The sequence below is a fragment of the Castanea sativa genome, chromosome 12, assembly GCF_040712315.1.
Source record: "Castanea sativa cultivar Marrone di Chiusa Pesio chromosome 12, ASM4071231v1".
NCBI lineage: Eukaryota > Viridiplantae > Streptophyta > Magnoliopsida > Fagales > Fagaceae > Castanea > Castanea sativa.
The window spans coordinates 20,568,060-20,585,804 of record NC_134024.1 but is presented as its reverse complement, the minus strand read 5'-3'; the positions used below and the strand labels follow the sequence as shown (position 1 = coordinate 20,585,804).

The following is a 17,745-nucleotide window of genomic DNA, read 5'->3' as shown; positions in this document are numbered from 1 at the left end:
GTGTCATAGTGGGTGATGGAAAATCCTATAAGGCATCTACCCTTAATTTTTTGAGTCAAAAATATAGATAGCATTAAATTTTGTGTCATGTTTATCTAAAAATTTGGTAATAACTAGATGTTACGATAATGCAATATTGATATATGAGTAATGCTACAGTCAGAAATTATTTTACAACTTTTTTACAAACTATTAATGTGACAAACTTTTCATTGGTTTTCATATAAATTCATCATGAACGTTACTTTTTCATTTACCAAAAATCACTTACCACATTAGCAATTTGTAAAAATTTTTGTAAAAAAGTTTGTATCTCTAGCATTACTCTTGATATATTAATTAATTATTTTTTTTATATATACATACAATTTCAAAACCTTGTAAGTTTTTTTTTATACAAGATAGAATTTTTACTTTAACAAAATTTAAGTGTATATGTATAGTGTGAAACTCCCTCTTGGAGATTTGAATCCCGACCCTTGACCCCCACACCTCACAAACATTTATACTTGTGGAGTGACTATCGTACCAAGGATGTGCAGTGGTAAAACCTTGTAATGGAAAAGCTATACATTTTTAAATTGACTTTTAGGATTCTTTCTTAATTGTAATACCGTTAAATTTAAACATGCTTCATCATATATAACATTTAGTAATGCAATATATATTTTTACATGTTTATAGGGAGAAACATAATTTTTTCTTCTTTTGGTTAAAGAGGAAAAACATAAAACTTAACATATTTAGTGTCATTTTTTTATTATTAAAAAAGATTAAATAATTGAATTAATTTAATAAAACCCATTCACACTTGAATTAAAACAAATATTAAGAAATAAACTTTATAAATGTCAAATATATATTACTGTAGTTTAATTAAGAGTATATTTAAGGAGAACCATTATGACATGTCAATTATTTATGATGCCTACAAATCGATATTTTCTATTTACATCACTCTAAGATTTGACATATCTTATTATAGGCTTTTACTTCATTGGTATAGCTAGCATATTCCTTATCCACCCATTTGTGATTTGTCAATGCAAGACCTGTTATCATTAAAAATGCAAATTTAATCCAAAATGCTGCTTACACAAAAAATAATTAAATAAAAAATATTTGTAGGGGGGCGATTTGAGTCCTAAGCCCAAAAGGTAACAGGATTAAGGTTCAAAAAGCCTAACACAATGAATTTGTAGAGAGTGAACTAAAAACTAGACTTTAATGAATTGAACAAGGCTCACCAAGGACTAAAGCTGATAAGGAAGCAAAGAAAAACAAGCTTTATGCAGAAAAACCCTTCCTCGGCAAAGTCTGAGGAGAACAACTCTTGGATATATTTTTGTTAGACTTGATTACAGTTTCTGTTCTTGTTGCTACTATGTTTTTTCTATTGATTCTTAGATAGATCCCTTCTAAAGGGCTTCTTTCTCTCTTATATTATCCTATTTCTTTTATCTCCACCCTTCACGTGTAGGTCAAGTTGTTAGTTTTGATCATTGTCTCATTAGCACCTTCTTGAAGCCTCTAGGAGTAGCTATAAGGCTGAATATTACTGTTCTGGTATCACCTCCACATTAATGCGGTCAGAGAGTTAACTGCAGAGCATTCAATGCCGTGGTAGCAACTTTCTCTTAGATATTTCTTAGCTTCCCTTTTTCCTATGCTTTCTTGATATTTATTCTTATCAATAGACCTCCGGAGTGTTGTTCTTAATTGCAGGCCACACATTCTAACCCCTGCTTTACTTAGCCGATGAGGCATTCCTCTTTGGACTACCTTCCCCAATTCTTATAGACATAATCTTTTCATAGCCCACTGATTCTTACCCCTTCACCAACGTTTCATTGTTCTCAGACTACTAAGCGTCCTTGGACAAGGCCCATGACTCAATATACATTTCTGGGCTTTTTATCCCTACAATATCCATAATCAATATTGTACTTATTGCTATCTGAAAAGCCTTTAATAATAATAATAATAATAATAATAATAATAATAATAATAATAATAATAATAATAATAATAATAATAATAATATTAAAAAAAAATACTCTTGAAGGATTGTGTCCCTTACTCGGCAAGTCCCAAATATTGATGCGTATATATATATAAAAAAATCCATAAATTCCATCCTCTCTTATTTTTTAGTTGGCTAAAAATAAGATCAGATTTGTCAAAATGATACATAAATATTTTTTGTTGTTGTTCCCCTGACCCCATAACAAAAGAAGATCAAATAAAATTTTGTGAGAGCATAAGGTTTAGTCTAACAATCTAAGACTCTGAGATACAAAAGATTTAACTTAAAACTTTGGACTATTATTAATTAGTGTCCGTTTGGTTGGGCTTTTAGGACCCAAAATGTAGCTTTTACATAAAGCTGGCAGTGGCTGGGCGTTTGGTGAAGCCTAAACGCAAATTTTAGATAAAAGTTGCGTTTTAAGGCAAAGGCAAAAACGCTGAAATCAGAAATGGTGGTCTGAAGGTCCATAATGAAAACGCGCATCAACGTTTTCAGCTATCCGTTGAGCTGAGACCTAAAATTACCGAATCACCCTCTCATCTCATTTCCTGCTTCGCTGAAATTGCTGTGTAATAATTCCTCTCATCTCTTCTCTGCTCTTGATTCTCCGTGCTGCTACCGATCTCCCTGTGGTAAGTCATCTGTGACTTCTTCTTCTTCTTCCTCTTCTGCTTTCTTCGTTTTCTCTGAAGTGTAATTTTTTTGTTTTAATTTTTTTTTTCTGATCTGAGACAGGAATCTTGAAGGTACGCATTTGATCAAAAAGGCACCAACCAAGACTGATCTGCTACCAAAATCCACCAGGTACCAACAGTGATCCGAAATTTTTTTTTTTTTTTTAAGATCTGAAACATGGTGTATTTGATCTAACTTTATTTGTACCTTTTTGAGTTTTTGAGGGTTTGGAGATTTAATGATGACCCGTTTGGTTCTTTAGTTGATTGGGTTTTGAAATTTGTTTGTTGATTGGGTGTATTTGATCTAACTTTGTTTGAAACCATATTATGATTTATTGATTTTTTTTTTTTTAATGTTTATGAAACTCTGCATGTGTCTGTTAAATGCTAAACACAATGCATTTTGTCCAATAGTTTGCACACCTTAACAAATAGAAGAAAAAAAAGACCAAATAGCTTGAGGGAAATGAAGTTACTATCTTTAGCTAAGACCAATATTTATGCATTAATATTTTCCTATAGATGGATATGATGTATTTTTTATTATTGAGTTTGTCTCTAGTATGGATTTACTATTGGAATATGAAATTACATGACATGACTGTGTATTAAACCCAAAAAAAAGAAGGAAGACATGATCAGAACTAGTCTAATTCGTATATTGCTGGACCTTTTTTGTGTTTAACCACTGGACTACCGTTGAGCAAGTAGTTGAAGTTTATAGACACCATAAATTTATTATTATTATTATTATTTAGTAAGTATATGAAGTAGTTGAATTATAAGTATGAAATAAACTCCCTTATATATACATTGTCCTTTTTGGTAATTTGTCCCTCAAACTGCAACTTTTATAGTTTTAGCCCAACACTCAGCTTTTTCAAAAAACACTTTTTAACAGCTTTTACCAAACACTCAGCTTTTTGAAAAATCACTTTTTCATTATGCACTTTTTCAAAACTCAACTTTTTCATTATGCACTTTTTTAAAAAGCCCAACCAAACTCACCCTTAATTGCAAGGGCCATAAGGTTGACCTTAGAACGTAGTCTTTATGTCCTTATCTGTTTAATTATACATCATCAATTGGCTTAGCTAGCATATCCCCATCCTGCTATATATATGCACTGTCATTGACTGATTGCCATCTCTCTCTTATCTCTCACCATTAATTATTAGCTAGCATATACCCATCCTGCTATATATATGCACTGTCATTGACTGATTGCCATCTTTCTCTATCTCTCACCATTAATTATTAGCCCCACGAAAGTGAGCAAATGCAACTTTGCAAGAGCTTCAGTCCTTTCAAACCAATCTCTTTCATAAACCCCATTAATATTAATACTACCAATCGTTCTGTCCTTACGTTCTTCTTTCTCATTTCTTCAACTTCCACCTTCCCCAACCATCAACTAACTAGTACATTACTTCAATAGTTTATTTATTTATTTATTATTTATTTATTTTTAATGTTATTTTCTCTGTTTTAAATACTACTTCATCCCATTTGTTTTCTTCATATTGAAGACACTTCCTCCTCATCTTCCTCAGTAGCCTTAATTAGCTATCTATCTAGCTATCTCCCATGGCTCCAGCTTCTTTCACTCAGAACTCAAAGACAGTTTGTGTAATGGACGCTTCTGGCAGCCTAGGCTCCACCCTTGTGGAGCGGCTCTTGCATAAAGGCTACACAGTCCACGCTGCTGTCCAAAACCATGGTTTGCTATTGCTTTTCTTCATTTTAATTATTTACTTAATCATTTCCTTCCTCAAAATAATCAATATTGTTTTATCTAGCTCTTTGTTGCATAATAAGGTACTTTTTTTGTTTGAAACTATAGTTGTTTGAATCACTAGAAGCAACCCATCCACACTGTTGCCATTGACAATCTTTAAGAAACATGTTAGATCGATGTGAGTACAGTTTTGTGTGTATTTTCTAGAAAACCATCTTAAAAAATCCACAAACAATTTGCCCATTTCGTTACAAATAACATGGGAGAAATTATAGTTTATTTTGCACATTCACATCATTTTCCAGACGGTTGAACTGATAAGAGTGCAACTGCAACCGGCCCTTATTGGGTTTGCTGTCCAATTATACTATTATAATTTTTAGAGTTTATTGTATGTGATACTTTTGTTTACAATGCCACAGCCGATTACTAATTATGTTTACAAAGACTTATAATTTTGCCCCATATGTTTTATGGGAATCAGGTGAATTACAATGTTTTGAAGGGGAGCATTATGATAATGAGAAATTGAGGGTTTTTCATTCAGACCCTTTGGACTACCATAGCATTATGGATGCCTTGAAGGGATGCTCTGGCTTATTCTACTCCTTCGAGCCTTCTTCAGATCAGCCCACTTATGATGTATGCCTACTACTTCCGATAGTACTCTTCATGTTTTCATATATCTATTATAAATTCTTTTTTGTTTAGTAAAAATTCAGGTGAATTGACCCCAGATTTAAGCCCATAGATAAAGGGTAGAATATCAAAATAGTGAATGGAATAACTATTGTACCAGAAAATTTCGGATTTCTTTGGTGTTAGATAACATAAATTTTAATAATTAACAAAATAAAGTTAAACAATTCGGAGTTTAAGTGATAATCCAATGGTACTGTTATCTTTTAATACTCAACGACTATGGTTTAAACTTGAATCGCACCTCACCCTTACCCACTTGAGAGGGAGAGAAAAGATGCCTTGTCCAACTTCTTTTTTTTCTTCTTAATTAGTGTGTTTAGCAAAAATTAAAAAGCCAACTTATTTTACTATTTAATTTGTTTTTACTATTCTTTATGAGCTCTATTGTACTTTTTGAGACTATTTATGAGTTTCACTGTACTATTTTAGCTCACTTTTACATTTATTTATAGTACTTTCAGTAAAAAAATTTTAATTTCAGCAAAATAAGCGAATTCTAAACAGTCTCTTAGTTTCAAATAAATATTACAAATAAAAAAGGATTCTCCAAGACCTTGAGACCTAAAATAGACTCTTGAATTTGTATATGATTATAAATTCAAAATTATTCAAGAACACAAACAAACCCAAGGACACCATATCTTACTTAATGATAATGTCTTTTAGTTTTAGGGCCACTTCCTAACATATGTACATCTAAAATTAAATCCGATGTAGAATTAACGTAACTTGCATCATTTCATTAAAACTCCCAACCAATACTATGTACGAATTGGTCCAGTACTATGACAGCTAGGGTGGGCATGTAATTTAAAGGATGATTCTGCAAGATGAAGTAGCTGTGGGTGCTCCATGCATGTAATTAATAATAAGGGCGTGTTTGGTGCAGGAATTTATGGCGGAGGTTGAGGTCAGGGCAGCTCACAATGTGCTGGAAGCTTGTGCAAGAACAGACACTATAGATAAAGTTGTCTTTACATCATCTGCTACCGCCGTTATATGGAGAGATGACCGTAATACGATGTCGTCTGATATTGATGAGAGGCATTGGAGCGACATTAATCTTTGTAGAAAATTCAAGGTACCAATGCATTAACCATGCTGCAAAAAATTGTTTAAATTAATATTCAAATGCATGTGTAATATGATGTGTGTATAAATATATTCAATATGCCAATTTAGATTTTGTTTACTATTATAATTAGTTTATAACTTTTCCAACCTTCCTAGGGTGCTTGCTTCCTAACTTTTATACTTAGTTTGTTTGTGGTTTGAATGAACTTATTTTAATATCAATGATAGAGTTAATAGATGCCATAAAAATATTGGTTTATGAAATATTTTAAGAAATATTTTAGAGGAACAGAAAAAATAATTAAAATTTTGAGTAATGCTATAGTCATAAATTATTTTATAATATTTTTACAGATTATTGTTGTGGCCAATTTCTTACTGGTTTTCATCTGGGCCCACCAAAATATTACCTTTTCATTTACCAATAATCATTCACAATATTAGCGGTTTGTAAAAAATTTTGTAAAAAAATTTGTATCTCTAACATCTTTTCTAAATTTTTTATGGCTTTTTATATTTCTAATTAAAGTGAGGTCAAAACTTTTTTAAAATGGTTTATTAATGATTGCCCTAAAGGCACCTATTAACATGACCATTTTATCAATTTATTTTGCTTCTTGTGTAATAGTATAATTTCACATTGAAAGAGATGATTTAAATGTATGTCTGAATTTCATTTGAAATGGATTTGGAGTAGGTTTCCTAGACTTTAATGGTGTAGATTGTATAGAATTGGACAAATTATTAAAGATTTGTTGCCTTATGGCTGGAACTATAAGATTGGGCAATCTTTATGAATTTACATGGGTTCTAGTTAATGAACCGGTAAAATATTTTTTATTGGATAAAGAATTAGTGAGTTTAGCAAGAAAAAGAAAAAAAAGGAATTTGTGTTCAAATCTTGTATATACAAAAAAAAAAAAGTTAGTTGATGTTTTAATCTGATAATAAAAAGTAATTATAATAGGTGTAATATTAAAATTTTTAAATTTTTAATATTTTTATATTAACACAACTTAAAAAAAGAAGATAATAATCCTGATTTAGTTTGTATAGGATTGGACAAACAATTAAAGAGCAGTTGCCTTATAGTTGGATTGGATCTATAAGATAATTAACAGCATGACAAACTATTAAAGAGTGGTTGACTTATTATGGGTGGACATAAAGATGCAACCGGTTGAATGCTTTAGAATTTCAATTTTTGATTAACAATTTATCACACATTTTGAAATTGGATTGGATCTATAGTCACATTTTGATTAACAATTTATCACTTCAACGACAATTTCAATTACGTTTTAGCACTTATTAATCACAATGTAAACAATAACATATTGCAGTTTAAATTAGATTTCACATGCAATTGAATTGACAAAATTTTGCATTTGATTAGTTGTGGCACGCTTTATCAAAGACCCTGGCTGAGAAGACAGCATGGGCCTTAGCCATGGATCGAGGAGTGAACATGGTGTCCATAAACGGAGGGTTCCTGATGGCTCCTCCTCATCTAACAATCAAAAACCCATATTTGAAAGGAGCAGCTGAGATGTACGAAGATGGTGTATTTGTTACTGTGGATCTCAACTTCATTGTGGACTCTCACATCTGCATCTTTGAAAATGTCTCATCTTATGGCCGATATCTCTGCTTCAACCATGTCATCAGTTGCAACAAAGATGCCACTAAGCTTGCTCACATTTTATTGCCACCCTCTGAAGCCTGTTCTCCTGAAAGGTTTGTATGGTTTTGGTCATCTCAAAAGTTGTTTCAAAATCTTAAGTAACTTCTAGTGGGACATTTTGCAATCATAGGGTGTCATGAATAACCTTGGTACGCTATATTTACATCGGTTAATTGGGGATTTGAAACTGATGTTTTGAAAATATTAGAAGGTGTCAACCAATTAAGTTACTCCATAACTCAAATAGTTTAGTATTATTAGTGACTGTGAGCCTTGAACATCAATTCATACTGTCTAATGAAGTTGATAAAAGATAATTCAATAGACGAAAAATATATTATTAATAATTAAATAAAATTAAGGAAATTGATACGACTCCCATTTAAATCCTCCCTTCCTCTCTAATTGTATTCATGTATTGCATCTAGCTATGTGCTACGACCTTAAATCTTTTTTACCATTTAAGCTCTACTCTATGTATAGACTACAGCAACATATTTATTTGATTATTATTACTTTTTTTTTTTTTTTTTTGCGGGTAGATTGGAGGACACAAGAGTGTACCAGCAAAGGATAAGCAACAAGAAACTAAACAAATTGATGGTGGATTTTGAAAGTTGACATCAGGAAGACTGATTTGCAGCTTCAACAAGCAGATGGCATCTCTTTGTCTTTCTTTTTTTGGTCTAATTTCGTCACTAAAAGGTGAAAAGTTAGCTTTTTATTATTATTTATTTATATTTTTTTTAGGGTGAAAGGTTAGTTCTAGGTATGGGATTGCTTAAATTCCTTAATGAAATCTTGCAGTCAAGATATGAATGTTACTACCATTGGTCTGGAAGGATCTTGCATCCAAATATGTGATCTTCGCAACAGGGATATACAGAGCATGTTGAAACTACATCTTTCTTCTTCTTCTTCTCTTTTTAATATTTCTTAACTAAATCAGTTGGAATATAGATGACTAAAACCAAAGATCACTACAATACGTCCCTAATCTTTATTTTACATTTGAAATCTTTTTAATGCATACCAAAAAGGCAATAAAACATATCATCACATTGTAGATACTTGCAGTGAAAGTGCTAGTAGTACTCGAGAGGCATTACATAATCTTGAACAAGCAATCGCCTACAGCAGCGTAAATTTGATAGATTATATAGCATTCCAAACAATTCACTATATCCTTGCTTTCCTGGTGAGACTGTGTGACCCTAGGAAAGTGGATTTGGAGTTGATAACAGTTGAGAAACCATGTGCATAGTTGGTCTACATTCAGGATTAGCATGCAAGCATGCAATTGCCTGCTTTGTGATGACCATCAGTTGACTCTCAACCTGAAGTGTGGGAGGTGGAAGGCGTATGTCTAACAAATCTTTCAACAATAAATTCTGCCCCACAATTGAAGCAGATAGAATGGGGATCATTTCATCTGGATGTCTTCCTTTGATCACTTCAATAGCCAAAACTCCAAAGCTATAAACATCACATTTCTCAGTTATCTTCATTGTATGAGCAAGCTCTGCAAACAAACAGAATATCATGCCAATGTATTCATATACTCTATGTTCTACATTAATTTTAAAATAGGTATATTACCTGGTGCAATATATCCGTATGTGCCGGCAAGTGACGTCCAATTGGATGAGTCTGAATTAAGAAGCTTAGCTATGCCAAAGTCTGAAATATGAGCCTCGTATTGAGAGTCCAGCAAAATATTTTTGCTTGATATGTCCCTATGAACAATTGGCAAGGAGCAATCATGGTGCATGTAAAACAAAGCAAGAGCCACACCTTTGATGATGTTCACCCTTTTATTCCAGTCCAATTCTTTAGCTTCTCCATCATTCCTCAAAATTGTGTCCAAGCTACCCTTTTCAAGGTACTCATAAATCAAAAATGAGTATTGTGAATGTGAACAAAAGCCATGAAATTTAACAATATTTCGATGTCGAATTTCTGTTAACGCTCTTATCTCATTGAAGAACTCTTTTTGTTGTGCAATCTCACCATCACCCAATGATTGGAGTTTCTTTACTGCCACTATGTTTCCTGATGGTAGATTTGCTTTATAGACGGTGCCTTGTCCTCCCTTTCCAATGCAAAACATAGCATCAAAACCATGGGTAGCTTCAATGATTTCCTCGTACATTGCTCTTCCATCGAAAGTTGCTATCGAAAACACCTTTTCATCGTGCATGTTATTTGCTTGGTTTGTACAAGGGTGCTTCCTTTTTTTTTGATAAATGAAGAAAATTCCAAGAAACATCATTACAAGTGAAAGTGTTCCCAAAAGAGGAAAAATGATTAAGAAAATGATTTTGTGCCCCTTCTTTGAAACTTGTCTTCTTGCCATACATGGTTGCAATCCGGTAACATTTCCACACAACCCTTTATTACCTTGTAGTGCTTCTATGGAAGCATCTTGAAATGCTTTGCTATTGGGAAGATGACCCTCCAACTTATTATAGGATATGTCCACATAAGAAATGCCATGCATTTTTTCAAAAGCAATTGGAATAACACCAGATAAGTTATTGTGGGAGACATTCAACATCTCCAAGCTCTGAAGATTGCCAATTTGTGAAGGTATCTCTCCTTCGAGCGAGTTATGACTTATATCTAGCTTGGACAAATGGGATAAAACACACATTTGAACAGGAATGTCATGGCTAAACTTGTTGTTGCTCATATTCAAATAGTTTAGTTTCAAAAGGTTCCCTATATTTCTAGGGATTGACTTACCAAATCTATTATTGGATAGATCTAGATAGTCAAGATTTGTTAATGATCCAAACTCCAAAGGTATATCGCCAGAAAGTTGATTTCCATTCAACTTTAACTTCCCCAAAGAAGTCAACTTCCCAAATTCCTTTGGAGGCTTCCCAACTAACCCATTATAAGAAAGATCAAGTTCCTGGAGTTGAGTGATGTTTCCAATATTAGGTGGTATGCCACCACTAATATTGTTCCCAGCAATCCGTAGGGTAGTTAGTTGTGGACACCTACCCCAATTGTGTGAGATTTCACCATAAAATCTATTGTAGCTTAGGTCTACGAACTCAAGGTTACTATAAACACCAAAATCGTCAGATATATTTCCAAAGAATTGGTTGTCTTGAAGGCGGATTCTTACTAAGCTCATGCAATTCCTCAAAGTTTTTGGAATCGGACCTATGAGATGATTGTTGTTTGCGGAAATTTTTTGAAGAGAACCACTTTGGCATAAGTTTTGAGGCAAAAAACCAGTGAAGTTGTTTGTATCCAGCTGTAGCACAGCCAACTTCGTTAGATTTCCTATCTGTTGAGGAATGGGACCAGAAAATAGATTATCGCGGAGAGATAACCATTCTAAGTTGCTCAAATTGCCCAAGCAAATTGGAACGGTACCATTTAATTGATTTATGCTGAGATCAAGTTCAATTATGGACTTCAAGTTTCCTAACTCTTCTGGAATGGTGCCAGAAAGTTGATTTTCATATAAATATAAGATAGATATGTTGCTCAGAGTTCCTAACGACTTGGGTATGGAGCCAGAAAGATAATTTGTATAAAGGCCTATAGATACAAGAGACTTCAAATTCCCTATTTCTATGGGGATGGTGCCAGAGAGCTGATTTTCATACATGTGCAACCATATTAGCTTTTCAAATTTTCCAATACTAGGAGGGATGGAACCTTTTAGATTGTTGTGACTTATTTCAAGAATAAGTAAATTAGTAAGGTTTCCAATTTCTGGTGGAATGGAGGCAGACAGTTGATTATTATTGAGATACAAGTAAGCCAGGTTGCTCAAATTACCTACTTCTATGGGAATTGAGCCGTTTAACTGATTTTCACTAAGGTCCAACACCTTAAGGTGGGTCAGTAGGCCAATCTGTGGTGGGATTTCCCCCGAAAAGTTATTAAAGGACAGATTAATATGTACGAGTTTGGAGAGGTGACTAATTTCAAAAGGGACTGTACCAAAGAGCTCATTCATGCTAAGATCAACATAAGCAAGACTGGGGAGAGATGAGAATGGAAATTTGTGAAGTGTACCTTTTAGGCCTGAGTTCGTCAGGTTTACTCTAGTAACACTTTCTGCATGGTTGCAAGAAACGCCAAACCAACTGCATGGGGTTGAGCTGGTGTTTTGATTGTTGGAAGAATTGGTTGCATTATTAGGAAGGAGAGTCCATGAAGGCAGGGGTGGCTGTGACTGTGTTTCATTTTGAAGACTGGCTTTCCATTTGAGTAGAGCATCTATTTCTGCCTCTACCTCTCCTTTCACAGAATCAGAAGCAACATTGAATGAGGAATGTAACATGACCAACGCGAACAGAGAAACGAGGGAAAACACTTTTTTGAAGCTAGTCAATGCCATGGGTCTTTCTTTTACAAGTTGCAAACTGATTCAGAATTCCATCTAAAATGTCTGAGCTCTCCCCACAGCATTTATAAGTCTAAGATTTGGTCTGTTTTCACGGTGATGTGAAAGAGAAAAAGGGAATTGACTAATTGGATCATTGAATATGACTATTCTTTCAGTCTTCACACTTAAAAGCATCATTGAATTTGATTAGTTGGTGACACATATTTTAAAAGCAAAACAGCCAACCAATCAAAAAAAAGAAAAAAGAAAAAAGGAAAAAAAAACAATGGGTTTAAAAATCGGACCGGGACGGTTCAACCGGTTATAGAGCGGTTCGCTTAAAACAGCAAAACGCAGCAGAACAACGAGCCATCATCCACAAGCAAGCAAGGCAATGAAAGAGTCAGCTAGGGTGGCTTAGAAAAAGTGGGGGATGAATGACGGAGATGAGGTAGGTGGCAAAAAGAACAAGAAGAGAAACAAATGGACGGTGTGGTTAGCTGGTGGTGGGGTATTTAATGGCTATTTAATAGAGATTAAAATATATATATATATATATATATATATGTAAAAGAGTCGTTGTTCACTTTTTCTGTAGTGTGTATGTGCTTTTGGGCTATTGGTCACCTTTGGGCTACTTTCAACTTTGACGTAAAGAAAATAAGACACCTTACATATAAATAAATAATAGTAATTAATAATTAATGTAATATTATATCTTTCTAAAAAAATGTAATATATTCTATATGTACAATAATGATTCATATAAATTAAATAATAAATAATAGTACAATTTTATTATTATTTATTTTTAAAAATAATTATTAATTTATTATGCATTTCTAATTTCATACTAAATAGTTATAATATCATATTTAAGGTGTGGGTTTGTTATTTTAATTTTCTAAATATATGATATGATAACTAAACTCACATATGTTTTTTTTTTTTAATTGTTATGTATTCAAAAGTAAATATATTTAATTTTAAACTTATTATATATTTTTATAATTTAAAATGATTAATTTATTAATTATGACGTCGTCAATCTGACCTAGGTCCGACCATAAAACCGAGAACTATTTCCTAATTTGGTTCTTTGACCGTACCGGTTTTTAAAACCATGAAAAAACAAGTTTAAAGATGAAAATGTTTGAGTATGTCTACTACCACAACAATTTCTACAATTTGCCTATGTGGCGAGTTATAAGTAATAGATAAAATGGTAAGTCCATGTGGGTTTAAAATTTTACCACTCATAAGTCGCCATGTGGACAAGTTGTGGAAATAGTTTTGGTATTAGACTCACTCAAAAGATTTCTCCTGAAACTAGTTTGACGATAAATCCTTCAAATTCCCACTATATATTTTTTTTATTGAATGTGAATTTTGAAATCTAACTGTTAAATTGCATAATCTTATTATATCTCACATGCTTGTGAAATTTCAAGAAGATCAAAGAACAATAACTATTTCGTCAATGACATGTTTAAATTTCAAGATTTTAAGGTACAAAATTATGCATAAAATAGTTTATTGATCGAAAAGTAAATAACATCTAAATTAAAAGAAATTTGATGTGTGTTAAGAACACAAAGAACATGCAATCCAACAATTAGATTTTTAAAAATCTGGAGAGAAACCTTATCCATTCAAGATTTGGATGAGTCTCCTGCAATTAGTTTTCACGATGGTGGGAAAGAGAAAAAAAGAATTTGATTAATTGGATCATTGAATTTGACTGTATTTTACTCTTCACTCTTCACACTAAAAATATAATTACACGAAGATTACCATCACTAATTTGTTTTAAGCTAGTCCAAAAGATTGTTCATTTAAATTAAAAAAAAAACCAGTCAAAAAGTTAGTGAGGAAGATAGTTTAAAAAGGGTGGAAATTATTGGTTTCTAAAATTTACTTAGGGTATGTTTGGTATGCTATAATAACTTCTGCAATGGAATAGCTATTCACGTGTAATAGCAATTCGGTCATTTAGTTACATCTTTATCACATGGATTATTTATTATACAAGAATAACTATTCTTTAAATTGAAAAATAGTTATTCCTCTTTAACGCTCTGTTTGTTTCAGCATCAACATTTTTTAGAAAATGGTTCATTTTCCAAAATTTTTTTTCTAGAAAACTATATCATTTTCCAGTATTTGGTAATGACCTTGAAAATGAGCTTGAGAATGTTTTCTGGTGTTTGGTATGCAAATTTTTATTTTTATTTTTTATATTTCTTGTGTAATTTAAAACATGCGTATTATGTAAACAAACTAATGTAATCAATATTAAAAAAAAAAACCAAGGATGAATTTGGTTTTCATACTAAAATTTTGACAATAGATACAATAAAAATTAGTTGTCAAATTTTCATAATCTCTACCACTCATTTTACTTATATATATGGACATAAACGTCCACACACACACATACACATTTATATATATATATATTAACTATTTGTCTATATACATAAAATTGACAGGAGAATACATCTTTAATAAGTACAAAATAACAATAACTTTTCATTGTCTACTCTTTTTGCTAGTACACTAATTGTCTACTATGGTCAACCAAAAGTCTTTAATATTACTCAAAATTATGTATTTATATAAGGTATCTACATAATATATCATCACTACATAATATCTGCATAATGTATCTATCAACAAAAAAAAATTATGCTATGTAAAAGTAATTTAGAGTCATATAGGCACTATGTTTAAAATTTTCGTCTTTTACTTCATTCATTCATTCATTCTTTCTTCTTATTTATTTTTTATATATTTTTTTAGCACTTTTATGTGCAAAAAAATAAACTTATACATGGAATCCATCAAACCAAAAGTTTCTTAGAGAAAAAAATAAAATCAAGTTTGAATTTCAAAGTAAAAAATTGAGATTTTGGTAGAGAGGAATGAATAATTACCGCTGCAAATATGTTTTCTTTTGCAAGTTGGTAGAAAGGAATGAAATAATTACTGAGCAATGAGGGAAAAAAAAATCTACTCAAAGAACTGTGTTATAAAAGGGGAAGAGAAATATGGAGAGAGAGTGAGGGAGAGAGATCTATGGAAGAGGAGAGACCAGAGTGAGTGATAGTGAGGGTGTGAGAAATGAAAAAGAAAAGGGAAAAGAGAAAGAGTGAGAGTGAGAGAGCGTACTGTGAGATAGAGATTGTTTTCCAAATTTTTTTTTTGGAAAACAAGCTATAAAAAACAAGCCTTATTTTTATTAGGATTTTCCATTAACTAAAGATAGTTTTCTGTTGACCAGTTTTTTTTTGTGCTACCAAACACTGGAAAATGTGGAAAACTATCTTTACAGAAAGTTTTCCAGCAAAACAAACAGAGCGTAAAATTGATGTAATAGTTATTTCTTAGAGCATATAATAGGTTTTAAAATTAATATATTTCCAAAAATATAAATTTTCCTTATACGTCATCTTTTACTTGCTTTCCATATGTAACAACCAAACTTATGGATAGTAATAATTATTCTATTATAATGTCTTCTATTCGTAGTAATAAAGATTACTATTCCTAATATAATTTATATTCAGTGTTCCAAATGTGCCATTAGTTACACTTTTAGTCATTTAAGTTTTAAATGAGCTCTATTAATTGGTGAATTATAAAAAAATATGCATTATTAGGCTCTCTATTAACTTATATTAGTTGTGAGTTTCAGTTAGCTTAACCCGTAAAGTCTCTGATAGTTGAATAAGAGATCTGATGTTCAATCCCTACCTACATCAAAAATCAATTGGTGTCTTGGTTTGATGATAAAAGAGCTATCACCAGAAGTGGATGCTATAGGTTGAAACCCTTTCTCTAAAAAAAAAAAATTATATCAATTTCCTTACGTGACTAACATAAAAATGATGTTTATTTTGAAAAGATGTAGCATTTTTTTTTACTAAAAAAATTGCATGTGTATTTGTTCTTACGAAGCATTTTTCTAGGGTAAATATTACTACCACGTTGTTTGTTTTGAACTGATATACTTTCAAACTTAAAACATTTTACATGTAAAATCTTTACATGTAAAACATTTGTAATAAAATATTTTTAGGTGTTTGGCATGACAAGTAAATTTTTTCAAGCAAACTACCAAAATCGATGGCTCAATCATTGGAGTCACTGGTGCAGAGGTCCAGTGTTTGGACTGTTGAAACTAGCAACCGTAATTGTGGCTCTAATAACTACTGTTGGAGTGGTGTCTTCAATGACCGAACCGCTAGTATTGGTGGTTGAATGGTATCTCTAGTGATCAAACTCGGCACTGGTCGCTAAAGTGGCGGCTTCAACCACTGGACTACCAGCACTAGCTACTCAGCCCATCGAACTGATGATCTACCCACATATGGGGTGAGGGAAGTCACTGTGTGTTTTTGTAAATTTTTTTATCAAATTTTTAAAGGTAAAATGTTTTACAACTTTTATAAAAGATTTTACCATCAATGGAAAATATTTTACAAGCTTAACCACATTTTACATGAAAAATTAAAATTAGAAAATCATTTTCTAAAAATTATTTTACCCTAAAAAAAACGAAGCATACATGCATCTTGTTTCACACAAGTTTACACTCAACCATAAAATGCATTGAAATTGTTACTTAATCTTAATTTGAAATCATGATTTTAGTGTAAACTTGTATGTAATAAGGTATGTATAATAAAAACAACCTGAAAATATTTTCACTTGTGTTGTTTCAAGTTGGTCAAAAGTTAATTCATACAAGAAAAATCCAGTAAAAAACTTGGTAAGACATATTCTAAACTGCCAACCAATCAAAAAAAAGGGGGGGGGGGGTTGGGGGGGCGAACAGGTCTAAGATTTGGATGTCTCCTTTCTTGCAATCAATTTTCACGATAAAAAAGGAATTTGATTAATTTGGATCACTGAATTTGACTATTAAGTCTTCACTCTTTACGCTTAAAATGTAATTGTACAGAAATTATTGTCACTAATTTGTTTTAAGCTGGTCAAACAGTTAGTTCTGTACGTTTTTAGACCCCTTACCAGAATATGTTTAACCTAATATTATATTAAGTTTATTAACAAGATTTTTATTCAAGATTAGATTAAACACAAATAAACAATAAAGTTGCGGAAATAACACAATGATCTGATGACCCAGGAAAACCAAACCGGTAAAAAAACTGGGAGGATTTAATTTAGCTATCCTCAAGGTAAAATAAATCTATTATGAAAGAATTGAAGTTTGTATAATAAGACTTGGATCACTAACATCCTATTGCTATCTCGAGTAGAAAACCTACTACCACGATCACGTGACAGCTCCAAGTCCACAGACTACTTCTTTCCTTGATTTACAGCAACCATAAGTTCTCCTACTTGTGACTTTGAGACTTCATTCAAAAGTTTCAGACCTTTTTTAAATTCTTTATGCAGCAACTGAAGTAACCATCAAGTTCTTGACATGAATCTTGATAACCTTAAGTGTGTATGAAG

The 17,745-nt window shown here is 32.1% G+C and overlaps 2 protein-coding genes across 3 annotated transcripts; one reads left to right on the top strand and one right to left on the bottom strand.

The window, feature by feature from the left end:
• Positions 1 to 4,196: 4,196 nt before the first annotated feature.
• On the top strand, positions 4,197 to 8,805 carry LOC142619923 (cinnamoyl-CoA reductase-like SNL6). 2 transcript variants are annotated; one of them, XR_012841615.1, is made up of 6 exons: positions 4,216 to 4,426; positions 4,929 to 5,086; positions 6,036 to 6,227; positions 7,617 to 7,957; positions 8,447 to 8,609; positions 8,712 to 8,805. XR_012841615.1 is itself a non-coding variant. In XM_075793303.1 (5 exons), exons 1-5 carry the CDS (start codon positions 4,294 to 4,296, stop codon positions 8,523 to 8,525), a joined length of 903 nt encoding a protein of 300 aa, XP_075649418.1. In that variant the 5' UTR covers positions 4,197 to 4,293; the 3' UTR covers positions 8,526 to 8,805. The 2 variants fall into 2 exon arrangements, 1 of the variants encoding a protein (XP_075649418.1); XM_075793303.1 differs by having other exon boundaries at positions 4,197 to 4,426; positions 8,447 to 8,805.
• Positions 8,806 to 9,093: 288 nt separating this feature from the next.
• Positions 9,094 to 12,324, bottom strand: LOC142619922 (uncharacterized). Its single transcript, XM_075793302.1, has 2 exons — positions 9,504 to 12,324; positions 9,094 to 9,426 (listed from the first exon to the last, which is right to left on the bottom strand). The coding sequence occupies exons 1-2, from the start codon at positions 12,268 to 12,270 to the stop codon at positions 9,119 to 9,121; spliced, it is 3,075 nt and encodes a 1,024-aa protein (XP_075649417.1). The 5' UTR covers positions 12,271 to 12,324; the 3' UTR covers positions 9,094 to 9,118.
• Between the last annotated feature and the right edge of the window lie 5,421 nt (positions 12,325 to 17,745).

Coding starts and splice junctions, on each gene's coding strand:
- LOC142619923 (XM_075793303.1), top strand. CDS start 4,294: ATGGCTCCAGCTTCTTTCACTCAGAACTCAAAGACAGTTTGTGTAATG. Junction 6,228..7,616: donor ATCTTTGTAGAAAATTCAAG/GTACCAATGCAT, acceptor GCATTTGATTAG/TTGTGGCACGCTTTATCAAA. Junction 7,958..8,446: donor GAAGCCTGTTCTCCTGAAAG/GTTTGTATGGTT, acceptor TTTTGCGGGTAG/ATTGGAGGACACAAGAGTGT.
- LOC142619922 (XM_075793302.1), bottom strand. CDS start 12,270: ATGGCATTGACTAGCTTCAAAAAAGTGTTTTCCCTCGTTTCTCTGTTC. Junction 9,427..9,503: donor ATACGGATATATTGCACCAG/GTAATATACCTA, acceptor GTTTGTTTGCAG/AGCTTGCTCATACAATGAAG.